We start from the raw sequence: 14590 nt of genomic DNA, 5'->3' as shown, positions 1-14590 counted from the left end.
CCTGGCTTAAATAGGACATGCATGCACCAGCAGCACACAGCTGCAGGGTATCTACTTTGGGTGTCAGCAGGCATGATTTACGAGCTTTGTGTTCTTACTTAATGAGGACCACGTTGATCGACTGGACACCTGGAATTTTGTTGTACTCTGACTCCAGCTGTGGAGGAAAAAATTAAACTCAGTTACAGTGAGAAAAACAGGTCTGGACACTATTTTCAGAACTACTCACACACGTCCTTAAATCAGCACAATCATAAATTAACATGTGTCGACCTTAAAAGGTAGGAATCGTCTTAGAAAACAGACTACTGTCCAGTGGTGAGGTAAAACATACCGTGTCCGTCACAGCCTCAGAAATCTCCTTAAACTCTAGAGAGAAGATGTTCTCAAGTTCAGCGCTGTACACCACGGAGTCGGTAAAGTTGACAAGAGCTCTGTAATAAACTAGAAACAGAAAGAAGGGGAAGCTGTCAGCCAAACTGCACAATAACAGACAATGACCACAGGCTTGCCATTGGTGTCCATCTGTTGTTGGTTTTAAATATTTAATATTTGAAATATGTAAGCCACAAATTTATCAATGCGTCTACATGTGTGACTTGAGATTGTTGGGCATTTATTTGTCTTTGGTTACATGACAAAAAGTCAACAAGTAAAAACTGAGAACCAACCATGACTATGGCCTAAACCTGAGCCATGTGAGAACTATGGAATCCATTTCTCTATCTCAGTTGTGGTTGGGTCTAAGCAGCGCTGCAGCACACACACATAACACATTGCCATAACAAGAGGCAATCCCAGGCACCTGCCTTCACGTGGTGCTGTAGTATAATACCTAAACTGCTGTACCTAAGCAAGTCTTTTTTGTGTGTTGTTATGTTGCTTCAAGGTTTCCTTTTTCTTCTTTTGGCTGCTTCCTTCTGGAGTCTCAATAGGAGTCATTTCTAATCCTGTCTATTTTGGTCACTCCCAATGAAAATCAGTTTCATCTCTGCCACTTCCAGCTCTGCCTCCTAGGTTTTGTTAATGCCACCATACAAACTGCTCTCACTGTCATTTTGTGAACCTCTCCTTTCATTCTTCCTTCTGTTACAAATCCTTCCTGACACTCCTGCCTGAACTCTCTTCTTCAGCTCTCTAGTGCACTTCCAGTTGCTTTGGATGTTTGACCCCCAGGTACTTAAATTTGTCCACCTTTAGTACCGCCACTCCTTCCAGCTTCACTGTTCCCCCTGTCTCCCTCTCACTCACACATGGATTCTGTCTCGCATCTACTGAATTTCATCCCTCTTCTCTCCAGAGCATACCTCCGCCTGCTCCGTACTCTCACTTCAGATCACAATGTTGTCTTCGAACATCATAGTCCATGGAGACTCATGCCTGTCCTGTCAACCTGTGTGTGCATCACCTTTGCAAACATGAAGGGGCTTCAAAGCCGTAGAGACAAAACTGAACAATCTGAAGTGGTGTCAAAAATTCAAACACACAATTTGTGAAACATCAGCCAATACAGCAGGACTGTAGAAGAATTGATGTCTTCCTTAGTTTACTTTATGATCACACTAACAGCCTCAGTTTGTGTAGTAAAACTGGGACTTAGTGCTTACATTGTAACACATTGTAATGTATGCTTATTCTTCTTTAGTAGTTTTGAGCTCAGCAATGGAAACTGATAATGGATTCTTATCAACAACAAATGATTTGGGGATCATAGTAACACACTGTCTATTCCTTGGTATTAATCTGATGATACTGTGTTACATTTTGATTTGCTCTTATCCCAATGTGCCGTGTCCTGTTTTGCGGATTGTATTGAAATTATTAAATTGCCTCAATTATATTCAATTTCAAAGTCTTTACAAAAGATAAAATAAGGACTTTATGAATTTATCTAAAGTCTACAATATAGTTTGCAGTTGTTTTTGAACTTTGAGTATGATTTAAGAAAAATAAGCCTTCAAATAAGGCAGTTAAAGAAAGAGGAGCAGGTTATATCAGTTCTTTTCTCTTATTCCCATTTTTTTTCAGTCATGGATTGTGTGCGACTTTGAGTTTTGTATTTGTAGAATGAATATTGATCTTTGTGCACTGAAGTAAGTGAAATAAATCAAAAGAAATGAAATATCAGGTTTTTGCAGAGGACATTTCAGATCAGTTGGATTGACTTAGAGGCATTTCAGAACTTCGCAGGCAGCCTGTCAGTTTAACTTCTTCAGGGTCTATATCACCTCAGTCAAGACCTTGAGTAAAGCACGAAACCTGGAAAACTGATACACTTTGGCTGAGTTCACCCTGATATAATGGAGTGAAGAAAAATTAGTTTTGTTCAATATTAACAGAATTCTGTTTTACTGAAACCTTCACATATGAACAACTTTCTCTGTACCTAATGTGAAAACAGGCCATAAAATTAGCTTTTAGCAAAAACAAAACCCTCCTGATGTCAGCCTGATCAATCCCAGTGTTCTGGAAAACAAGCAGTCATAATGGGCTGTCATGACCCCATGAAAAACAAATTAATGGAGCAAGACATTAAGGATTAACTGTTTCTGAGCTTGTGTTGACCATGATGATCTTTTCATCGCAATCCTCAGCTAATTACTTTTTCCACTCCTTGTTCAGACAGGCCTATAGAGCACCTGTATACTACAGTACATACTTACAAACTTTGTGGAACTCATTAAAAGCCCAAATGTCAGCTGTACTATTATAATTCCAATGTGACAGGCCAAGTCCATGAAACCCAGAATAGACCAGGGCTGCAGGGTGCCCCATTCACCGACTGCAGCCGGCACTTTGTGAAAGCTGGCCTCTGAACTCAAGCGGGCACTGTAACTTTAAAGGGAAGGTCAATATTTGTTTCTTACAGTGAGATGCTACCTTCCACACCAGAAAAAAAGTAACAAAAAAAATATCACTGGACCTTCCTTTTTAGTCTACCAAAAATAAAGTGGACGTTTACTGGATACTAACGTTAAACATACAAGTAAAGCAGAAAACATGGAGTAGTTACCATTAATAAATAAATAAATCTGTACACATACTTGATCAGCCATTGCAAAATATGCCACTTCTTTACCTTCAATACCTTCTTTGTTTCTTTTGTACCATTAGTCATGGTCCATTTGTACTGAGAAGCCCTGTCTCATCAGCTCTGCTGCTGCAGGTTGTGTATATTTGTACTCTTAAAAAATCATCCAGCAGCACCATTGGATGTCATACATTCTTGTGCCACCACACTGCCTCCTCCATGTTTTTTATGAATCTGAACATTTTAAGGCTTTTATAATTATATATATATATATATATATATATATATATATATATATATATATATATATATATATATATATATATATATATATATATATACATATTTTTAGAATATAGCTACTTCCTGCTGCTTCATATTTTTCTACAAAGACACCAAGCTTCAACTACATATTTTTTAATTGGTTTTAAGCTGTAGTTCTTCAGTCATTTCTTTAACACTGACTGCCTATTTTGTTTCTGGTTCTCTGTCAAGTCTTTGTTCCCAACCACAGTTAGAGAGGGTTATTAATAATAAAAATTAAACACTGGTTATTTGAAGTCACAGGTGGCACAGTCGCCTCACAGCAAGAGGTAGAAGAACCAGACTTGGGCCTTTCTGTGCAGAGTTTGCATGTTCTGTGCATTAATTTGTTTTGGTTTATGGCCTGTTACACTAAAAACTCCTTTGTCAAGGGCCAACAGCAAATGCCAGAAGATTGTTTTTATTCCTAAAATTATTTAAGAAACAACGAAAGTATACCTCACACATTTTAAATTATATTTAAGACTAAATGTTCTACAGCAAAACCAATTTATATGCATCAGTGACCAAATATTTTAAGACCTGACTTGGTATAGTTGTTTATCACCCGTATTTGGAGCAATTTCATGTAATGATTTTTTTGTCTCACAAACGGACTGTGTGGTTATTTGGTTAAAGAGCTGTCTTTTCTGAACACCACTGAGTCTTGTTTTCTGATCGCACAACATTTGTTCCAAAACATCCCATTCCTGGTGAAGAAAAGCCTAATTTATGACAAAATAAACTGAAAACTGCCTATGAAAACACACTGAGGTGAACATGTATCAACAGAACTGCAGACTTTAGCCCAGCCTGGAACGGCGGCTGAGTGCTCGCTCTGCAGGCGGCTACTGTAAGATTTAGAGAAACAATTGCACGGCATTGAATGGAGTCTGAAAAAACAGGCAACATCAAAGTTACTCATCAAAGCATTTTATTTGACCTGCGCATAATCTAATCACTTGCGTGGGTACTTGCCGCCTGGTCAACAGCGGCTCGTAGCTCTAGCTCCCTCTGAGCTTGCCACTACAGACTGGGGCAGTGGGATTGAGATCTTTTGATCAGAGTGCCAGGATGTGCCCCGCGGCTAATGAGCGGCACTTTTACTCCCAAACTTATTCATTCCTATGCATCGCTTAGAGGGGAATCCCCTTTTGAGCCCCACCACCATCAAAGGTGATGAAACTGTGGGTGTGCAGACGTGACAAGTGGGGAGAAGGGGGGCTGAGAAAGACAGCATTCCACATTTTTAATTTACAAACTGATTTCGCTTTTAAAGCTGTTCAGTAGGACTGTGGCAGCATTGTGCATTGGGCCCCATCTGAACACATGGAGGCCTACGCAGAAGACAAAGACTTGATTGAGCAGTTAGCTGAGAGTGCTCTTTAAATCCCAACCACATTGGGTTTGACCTTTAACCCCAAGGCAGCACCCACAGCACCAGTTGAGTCATTTATAGAGAGCGCAAACAGAATCTCTAAAACCAAGACCCACAACGCATGGACTGTTTCCCTGGGGTTTTCTTTGTTTTTTTATATTTTGTTGTAGCTTTTTCTTAAAGGGACAGTACATGCATTTTAAAGTGTTTGAGGAAAAGTTATGAACAATTATTATCTTACTTGTAGATAGCTCTTTGGATGGCCTCCGTTCAGAGAAATACACTTTACATTCCTCAGGACTGACAAGCCAACAGACATCTTCAAACCACTCCAGTCTTCTAAAATTCACAGCGGTTCATGCAAATGCTATTTTAGAAACTTTTAAACAACTGTCAGTTTTGCATTACATAGTTATTTACAAAAAAAACAGTGTTTCTTTTTTTGCAAGCTCAAGTACCGGCAGCAGCTAGTTGTAGCATTTTTGATATAGCCTGAAACACTTCAAGCAGGAAAATTACAATATTTCTGCTGGAAATAACTGTGCAATTTAAATTTGACTAAAGTTCAAAGGTTTACAAAGTGGTGGTTGCACGAATCTCTAAAATTATAAAAACTAAAGTTGTTATGAGAACAAAACATTCACTTTAGAAGAGAGAGTCTGCTCAGACTGCGTGGACCAGCGTACAAAGCAGCTAAAAACAAGTCCAGTCTACGAATTTGATAGAAATTTATGCATGGGTCATTATTTAAACATTTACATAGTTATTCTGACAAAAATATTAGGAAATCTCTGCCAGAACTGACCCCAGGCTGCAGCAAAAGTGCTGCATCTAGCTGTTGCTATTTGCACTTGCAAATAACCATATAAATCTATGTAAAAAAAACAAAAACAAAAAAAAAAGGGTATTGTAAAATTGATGGCAGTGTACATGTCTATGAAATAATATTTTGGAGCTTGGAGCTGTTTTAAGACGAGTGCAATTCACTTTGGACTAGCTGTGTTCGAACTAGCCATTAGCTCATCAGTCCTGACAGACTTATACTCTTTGTCTCCGAACTGGGGTTGTTCAAAAACTATCTACAACAGGTAAGATAAAGCCGAAAATAAAAATGTAAAAAAACAGAACAACTGGACTTCAATACTGTAGTTAAAGATGTTTCGCTTCCTATCCAGAGAGCTTTCTCAATTCAACACTGGAGAGTGTGGAGTTCCAAGTTTTAAACTATATGAAATGCTCCACTATGCAGATTACTCTCATACCCCTCCCAATGGAGAGTCGTTAGGGTCTTCGTTTGCCCAGCTCACAAGAGAGACATTTTGGTAACATGCATAAAGGTGTAAATTAGAGGGAAAATGCCTGCATATCAAGTCTAGTTAACTGTGAGTTTTAGAATTGTTAATTGTTAAATTTAGTCAATTAAATTTAAAGTTTGGAACTTCCCACTTTCCAGTTTGGAACCAAGATGGAAAGTTCTTTTTGTTTGTTTGTTTGTTTTTGTGGTGGATGACTGAAATCCTACACCAGCAACAGGTAAGGTAATTGTTTATAAATTTTCTATGTAACTATAAAATGCCTGGACTACCCCTTTAAGCCTCTTCTCTTTTAGCATAATAGCTTCATTTGTCAGCGTCTTCCATCGTAGCTTAACTCATGCAAACAGGACCCCTACCATCTAACCATTGTGCTGATGACCAGCCAAAAAACTCTAAGTCCACTCCGTGCCCTCTGGGGGACTTTTGAAAACGAATTCTGGATTCACTGTTAAGTTGGTCCCCGTGTGCTTTAACACAGATAGCAATGTCTGAATCAAAACCACTACTGTGCATATAAAAAGGGACATTTTTTGAGTCCAGCATCACAGCTGGTTTGTCACACTGGAATAGAGCTGAAAGTATTTAAAGCCGTTTTCTAATTAAAATGAGGAGCACATTTTTTGCACGTTCCACAGCAACGTTGTTTCTAAAACATTTTCCAAACACTTTTTTTTCGCTAGAAATGGAAGTGTTGTCACTTGATCATGATGAGCTCTATTACTCAACGGAACAACTCCATCATTTTCCACTGGCATTGGGTCATTAGGAGAGGCCTAAGACACTTGGAAAAACAGAGTCGCTGGATTCGAAACACAACATGCCCAAGTTGAGTCTTCCCTGAAATTTTATCCGAGTGTTTGGCAACTTGTGAGCAGGTGACAGGGCAGTGTGCCAAAGACAAGAAAGGAGAAAGAAGTGCTTGGAAACTTGCTGTACTCCGGCTCAGGTGGGCTCCCTAAGTTTCCCAGATACGAAGAGCTCCACCAGTTCGCTACGGCAAGCAATGAGAGGCGAAGCACAGAGAGCAAGCAACAGGAGGGGGCGAGGCGAGACGAGACACAGAGAACACAAACAGGGGCCGGAGGTCAAGGACAGAACAAGAACAGCAACACAAGGACCAGGCAGAAAGATCAGGTTAGCCAGGCAGGTGCACGGGGGGTTAGTTTCAGGAAGGGTAGAGAAAAAAAATAATTGGATGTAAAAAAAGAGAAAATTGAAAGTGACAGTCAGACAAAGTATTACAAGTTATCTCAGCTGAATAAAAAACACAGTCAACAGTTTGTTAAATACACATAACTAAGACCTTCTTCATACCAGATGATGAGCTTGCAAAAAAAAAAAAAAAAAAAAATTCAGCCAGAACATGGATGGTCTTTGCAGGGTCTTGAAAGGGTCTTCAGACATGTACTAAGAATGCAGTAGGTTTCCAATTATGCATGTTGTTTGCATAGCAAGGTTGTGGTGATTTATCATCAAGGTGGCAGCGTATCAAGGTCTTGGGACGAGCGTGGTGAGAGCATATATTCATGACATGCAACCTGCGTGCACACGTCTGGATTGGTCATCAAGAATTTAAAGCAGGACTGGCCATGTTGACCTGACTCAGTCCTAGAAAATTGAGGCAGGTTGGGCATATAAAGCATGGTAAGGGAGTGCCTTGGAGACATTGGAAATAATAGGAAAAGTGTATTTGGCAAGTATTAAAAGCATAATGATGTCATGAATGCCTTCACCCTAAAAGAGTTTTTTCTAAATTTACTGCAATCCAGTCATGTTCTAATAGGTCGGAGAGAGGGTAGTGGGGTTATCATCCAGTGTTAAGGGGACTGAAGATCTTTCTATACTCCATGAGAAGTAGCAAAGTTGGCTCTCATTCAATTGGTTGTATGACGAAAATTGCTTAATTTTTGTTCGTGTAGCTTCGCCCGCCCCTTCACAACACAAGGCTGTGGTCAAACTTTTTCGCACAGAGGTTTCCAACAAGTATTGTATGATTGGTCAGAAGTTCCTGTGGGCGGGTCTGTGTATTTATGAGGAAAAGCCGGTGAGCTTTAATGGAGTCATTTGGCTTCTTCTGCTCCATTGTGAAGCAGTTGTCCGAGGCTGTTAGAAAATACAGCCGTCTTTACAACTGTTCCAGCAAAACGTAGAAACCTATGAACTTAAAAAAGACCGCAGAGACAAAGGCGGCTCTTCGTGGCTGTGGTGGCAGGGAGGAAGTACGCCTCGGTCAGGGCAGCGTAGGGACACTATCTCTTTGTTCGCTCATCATTGTCCCCTGTCAAATTTGCAAATGCCAAACGACGTGTACCGTCTCTGTCTGTTTAAGAAACACGTCTGGTTTCGGTAAGGGAAGCAAAAATCTGTACAAGGACAGGAGAGTTGAGAAGCTGACGAGAAGAAACCTGTTTTAACGCTGTAGGAGGAGGAAGGAGCTTCCCGGGAGCGCAGATTCAAATGTCTCGTGAATGATGAAAGGTGTGTGTGAAAACGAGCTTCCAAAACACATGACCGCAAACTGACTTCTTGACTTCTTATGGAGTATGCCGGAGCCTTTAAGCGGAAAAAACTAACAGCAAGACGGGAAAACAATGTTGCCCTTAGCAGTCACATTCATCATTTTAACATTCACGTCATGAATAGACATGCTTAATGAAACAATGTTTTGTGTGGGCCAACTGTGTGTCCAGACACCCAACAAGGAAGTTAGAGGAAAGGTCGGAGGGCATCATTTCAGAACTGTAAATCCTCGTTGAACAGTTGGACTTCCTTTGTGTACAGTCCAACTGTACACACAGGATAGTCTACAAACAACTCACTGGCATGTCTGCTACCTGACACCAACATCCACCATGGGATTGTGCAGCCATGCGGGGAGGAGCTGTTTCCTGTATTGGTTTTTTAAATGGAAAAAACTGAACACTGATAAAAAAAATTTCCCCCCTACTTTTTTTTAGACCACAAGTTAAGGCCTCTACATTGGCACTGGCAATAATGACCAGTCTCTGTTGGGTGGTGACTCATTGCTTCTTCCACTGCATTAGAAACACTTCCATTGTTGGGACATGCAATGAAATGTCAAGTGAAGAGGGTGTTGGTATGTTCAGAAAAAAATGGAGTGGAGCAAATAGTACAACATTTGAGTTTACAACACTTTTGTTGGATTCTTGAAGATGTTTGCCAGTTTTTTATTTGTCTTTTAAAGAAATTAAGGTTTCTCCAATTTTCCCTATTGGCTCCCTAGTTTGGCTATCTCCTTCTCGAACTACAGTATGCTTAAAGACTTACTGTAGATTACTGAAGGACCTACTGACTACATTTCCTCACTCTGCTACTGTCTTTACTCTCTACTCTCCATTAATATTGCTGCCATTAACCTTGTGTTCTCTGCTTGTCTTACCATAGAAACTGTGCTTGCTGTAGGCACCTCCACTCCACCTACTGACCAGTTTTTGTGTGATTTGAAAGTGGACTGAGGCAACAAAGGCTGTTGAAGCCAACCCACCATTGATGTGCCTTTGTGCCTCAAAGTGAGGTACTAACAGAGCCATAAGGGTCGACATGTGAAAAGGTAAGCCAGCTGTTTGGTTCAGTAACATGATGAAATAATGACATATGGTCTGTGTGACCACCAGGCCATGGGATTAAATAATAAATAGATTTCTTATCAGGGGAAGATTGATGATGACACACAGAAACATTGTATTTAGATTAAAACCTGGTTTAATCACAAAGAGGCTCACTACACTGAGTTTAATTCATCATGTTTTGAAAATGACAGGAGGAAGACATTCGTCACACATTTAATGCGTTGCGCTCCTTGTCAGTGCAGCCGAGTTCTGCTCCACGCCACCTTTGGATCTGCTCAGCTCACGTCTATGTAGGATGTGCCTGACTCGATTGGTGATTTATGAATGGTCAGAGCCAGCATACAGACAGTCTTTATGGCCATTTCCCAGAAGTGTTTTGTGAAAGTCCCTTGTGTCTCTTTTTTTTGTCCCAGCCAGTCAATGGAGATGACCACTCAACCTGAGCCTGGTTCTGCTGGAGGTTTCTTCCTGTTAACAGAGAGTTAACCCTTTCCACTGTCACCTCTGTGCTGCTCAGAATGGGAGAATCCCCCAAAGTGCAGTTTTGATGCAGTCTGCTGGCTTTTTACAAATTGGTATAACACTTTGTGTTATAACTGGTATGAATCTGGATCCGTTTTGAATTTGGATTTATGATTTGGACTTATTTCTTTGAATAGAACTCTGAGATGCCTTTTTGTTAAGAACTGGGACCTTATAAATAAACCGAATTGAACTGTTTAAAAATGACTATCACGTGCTACTCTAGAACTACACTGAAACAGATGTTCATACTCCGAACTAGACTCTATAGGAGTCCACTTAATAAACTTCAGACAACAGCCAACAGCAACTCGTTTGTAACCAAGTGTGTTTGATCCAGCTGTTTCACAACTGCACGTAAAAAAAGCACCATATGGCTTTTGAAGCTCATTACCGTTTTTAGAAAGATAGCTGCTTTAGAACAAGTTGATTTAAAAGGAAAAAAAAAGTACTTATAGATTGACTGTAGCTCCTGCTGTCTGGTGCTGGAGTCAAGTGAAGATAAAAATCGAAGGACTAATGAAGCAAGAGGACACACATCAGACCAAATAACTTTGCTGTAAATCTACAAAGCCCATCCAGGAAACAGATGACAGAAAACATAGCCTATTCCCAACTGATGTAAGGTCTCCTTCAAGAATAGTGGCCCAAACTAATTAGAGCTAATGAAGCTTTTGTACTTCAAAGTCTGCTGATATGTGGAAGTCCTTTTCAGAATCCGAGCCAGAGAGAGGAGGGTTACAGCTTTAATAATGCTCTTTTATGTGTTGATTAGGCCACTATCTATCAGTGAAACAAAGCGAGCACTATATGAAGAGTAAACAAAACCCTTTTTACTATTTTAGTAGAAAGGTCACGTATTGAGTTTTTAACCGCTCAGAAGAAGAAAAAAGCCTTAAGAGTTTAACTACCCCCAGGAGAGCCATTATTTGATATGGATGCTCCCTTGTGTTCAACCAGGAAGCCACTGATCAGCTGCGGGGCTTTGTGCAAATAAACTCACAGGTTTGGGAAAACCACAGAACAACCGAATGTCAAGCTAATAACCACCATTCCCAAATCCGTGTTTGCTTTGTATCACAACAAACCATATTCTGCGCTTTAGTTTCAGGTATCAGCTTATGTTGCAGCACAGATCATTACACAAGGCAATATACACAAAACATGGAAACTACAAGTCTCGAAATTACAGAGAGGAAGAAGAGATTATCTTCAGAGCCGAACACATGCTCGCTGAATGATACCCTAAACATCTTTTTCCTCACAAGGAGGAGCACACGGCAAAACTTCAAGGCAACTTGTTTGTTGTTGGCACAACAGAGAAGAGGATCATGGAGCTAGGTTCAGTCACGGGACTCAAATCAGAGGCAAAAACTATTTTAAAGGGGTCGGAAGAAACTGTACAATGGAGGATATGCTGCAAACAGTTCAGACATAAAACAAATGTGTCCTTCAGCAGCTTTGTTTTGTCTACTTCAGTACTACTATCTTGATTTCATGCTAAGCTGATCCATCCCGACAGTGTGTGACCACCTTGACAGCCTTCCGTGGACAGCACAACAAAGGTCCCACTGAAATAACCACAGCTGCCACCGTTCGTCCCACTGTGGCGATGGAGTGCTACTGAGACAGACATCACCCACTGGCCACTAATGGCAGTCAAACCAAGTGGGTGGTCAGGCTGCTGCTGCCCACCCACTGCCCCGGCCAAACTGACAATTACAAACTACATTACCCTGATGCATTGCACACTTCTGCTGCAACATCTGTTCTCCCCTAGAGATAACAGAAGAATTCAAACTTGGATTCTGTTTTGTCAGCAAGCACCGAGCAGTAATTGATGCGATCAGAAAGTAAAACCAGCTGAGGCTTTACAGGAATGGAGTAATTTGTTTGTGAGGCATGCAACAGCAGCCTGACAGATCCTCAACTTTTAAATACTATAGTGTAGTGCATATAAAAAGTGTACACGTCACCGGTAAAATGTCAGGTTTTTGAGATGCAAAAAAAATGAAACCATGATGAATCATTTTAAAACATCTCCCACATCTGAAGTGACACATATCCTGTACAGTTGTACTAAAAAACTAAAATATGCCAGGGGAAAAAATTCCCCACTATTAGAAAACCATTAGGTAAACACCAAAGAACCATGGGACAAGAAAATAAGAAACAACAGTGACATTACAAAGAAACTGATAAAAAAAAAGACAAAACCTTGTCATGGAGGGTGCCAAGAGGCCTACAGAATCACTGAAGGAGGTGCTGAAAAGTTCAGACAAGTACTGGATGTGTTCTACATGTGACAACTATCTCCAATATTCTCTATATTTCTGAACTATGGGGCTAGATTGAAAGATGGAAGTCTTTTCTTACAAAATAAATCAATTAATAAAAGAATATATAAAACAAGTCTCCCAAATGCACGTGGGTAAATGTGTCATGGTCTGATGAAGCCAAAGTTGAACCTTGTGGCCACAATTCCAAAATGTACGTTTGGTGCAGGAATAAGACTGCAGATCACCAAATGTACACCATAACCAAAGTGAAACACGGTGGTGGCTGCATCATGCTGTGGGATTGCTTCAGCTGGAACTGGGGTTTTAGACAAGGTAAATTAAACTGATTTATGAACAGTACAGTACCTGTTTATTCTGGCATACAACCATCGATTTTAATCTTTTTTTTTTCAGGTTAACTATGAACTAAACATATATTTAAATCAACAAAAAAATGGCTTCACCTAAAAAAAAAAAAAAAAGTTTTGAAATGGCCTAGTCAGAGTTCAGACCAAAATCTGTAGGGTGACCTAAAAATGGCTGCCCTGCAGTCTGACTGGTTTGAATCTGACTGGTTTGAAGCACTCTCCCAGACATTTATCCAACAAAGACTAAATGCATTAATAAAGTCAAAAGCTGCTACACCCAACATATTAGATTCAGGGTGTACACATTTGTGCAAACAGCTAATTGCACCTTTTCTTTTTTTATATATTTTCCGCCACACAGATATGCTTGTTTTTCCAGTTGAATTCGACAGGCTGTATGTCACACTAAAGGTGGTAAAGTTTAAAAATGATTTATCATGATCTCATTTGTTTACATCACAAAACCTGGCATTATAACAGTGGTTTGAAGACTTTTTCATAGACACTGGATTTTTATTTCACTACAAAAAGACACTGTAAACATTATTTTATCTGTATCATATGGTCTTAAAATTAAACATTTAAGAAAGCTCAAGTTGCCTGATGTCAAATCCAGCTGGCAACTGTTTCCACTCTGATTCCAGCTTTAAATTCAGTGAAGTGGATGGATGTAAAGAGGTAGAATCAGACGACTTCTGACTGAATATGTTTGGGTTAAAATCGTTTCTGTTGAATGAGAGGAAAAAAAATTCCACATATGTTACATAAAGGGTGAAATAATAATTTTACCATAAAAGGTAGGACATGAACATATCTTAAATTGATTTAAATCTGACACTTGTCTGAGACAAAGATGGGTTGGGTCCAATTTATTGTAGCATGATTATAATAAACATAACCATAACTTCTGGTTTGTGGTTCAGCACAATAAAATATTTAAAATTGCACCATTAAAAGTGCCAGATAAAAAAATATTTTCAAGTTGCATTAAAAATGCACAGAATGGGACAAATTAACTTGTTTTTGTCCGCAATAAACGAGTACTAGCACCATTGTGAAGCTTGTCTTTTCCATCACTTTACTTAATTTTACTTTTAATTATCGGTTGGCAAATTTCTGCATGTCACGAGAAAACAATTCCCCAGTTTTTGTTTTAGGATTAGCACTGGGAAAAAACCTGCTCACATTAATCATCTCTATTTAATAAGTGGACACATAACCCTTGTGTCTTTAGTTTCCAAACATAATGGCCAGTATGCTTGGTGCACTGGGAATGTTTTTCAGAAAGCCTGTAATAAAAAAAAAAAAAAGAAAAGGCTCTCACAGATGAGATAAACTTGATTTGACTACCAGAATTCTCTTCAGTGCTTTGAGTTTGGAGGTTAGGAGGACATGTGATATCACTTTTCCATCTCTGAAGTAGATCGCAGACTTTGGTTACAAAGGAGGACAAAGAGCAACAATGGACAAAAGATGGTTTAAAATAGTCTCATTTCAGAAAGTCAGGATCCCAGATGTTAAGTGCAGATTCAGCACAGACGTCTGGGACAGAGAGGATACGGGAACTGCTTAACCCTCATCAAACAGTCACACAACAGGAAACAAAGCATAATGGGGGCAACTGTGGCAACTTTGCCTCCAACTTTTTTGAGTTGTGGAAAAGGAAGGAAGGCTGAGGCTTGGGTGGGCAGTGTGGACAGCCCACAGGACAGAGACACTCAGCAAAGTATTCTGAATTCAGGACAGGAAGCTGGGTTTCCTTCCCAGGGCTGTGCTGCTCAGATCTATATATGGAATTACTCT

General features: G+C 39.8%; 1 protein-coding gene across 12 annotated transcripts in view; it reads right to left on the bottom strand.

The window, feature by feature from the left end:
• hspg2 (heparan sulfate proteoglycan 2) overlaps nt 1-14590 on the bottom strand; it is a 139398-nt gene that overhangs the window by 84429 nt on the left and 40379 nt on the right. For all 12 annotated transcript variants that reach the window (XM_017419164.3, XM_017419170.3, XM_017419166.3 and 9 more), the window contains exons 4-5: nt 335-444; nt 99-157 (exon numbers count right to left, since the gene is read on the bottom strand). In XM_017419164.3, the coding sequence (XP_017274653.1) occupies nt 99-157; nt 335-444 (169 nt within the window). The remainder of the gene's footprint in view (nt 1-98; nt 158-334; nt 445-14590) is intronic.

The sequence above is a fragment of the Kryptolebias marmoratus genome, linkage group LG8 (genome assembly GCF_001649575.2).
Source record: "Kryptolebias marmoratus isolate JLee-2015 linkage group LG8, ASM164957v2, whole genome shotgun sequence".
NCBI classification, from domain to species: domain Eukaryota; kingdom Metazoa; phylum Chordata; class Actinopteri; order Cyprinodontiformes; family Rivulidae; genus Kryptolebias; species Kryptolebias marmoratus.
This window is presented reverse-complemented; position numbering and strand designations above follow the sequence as displayed.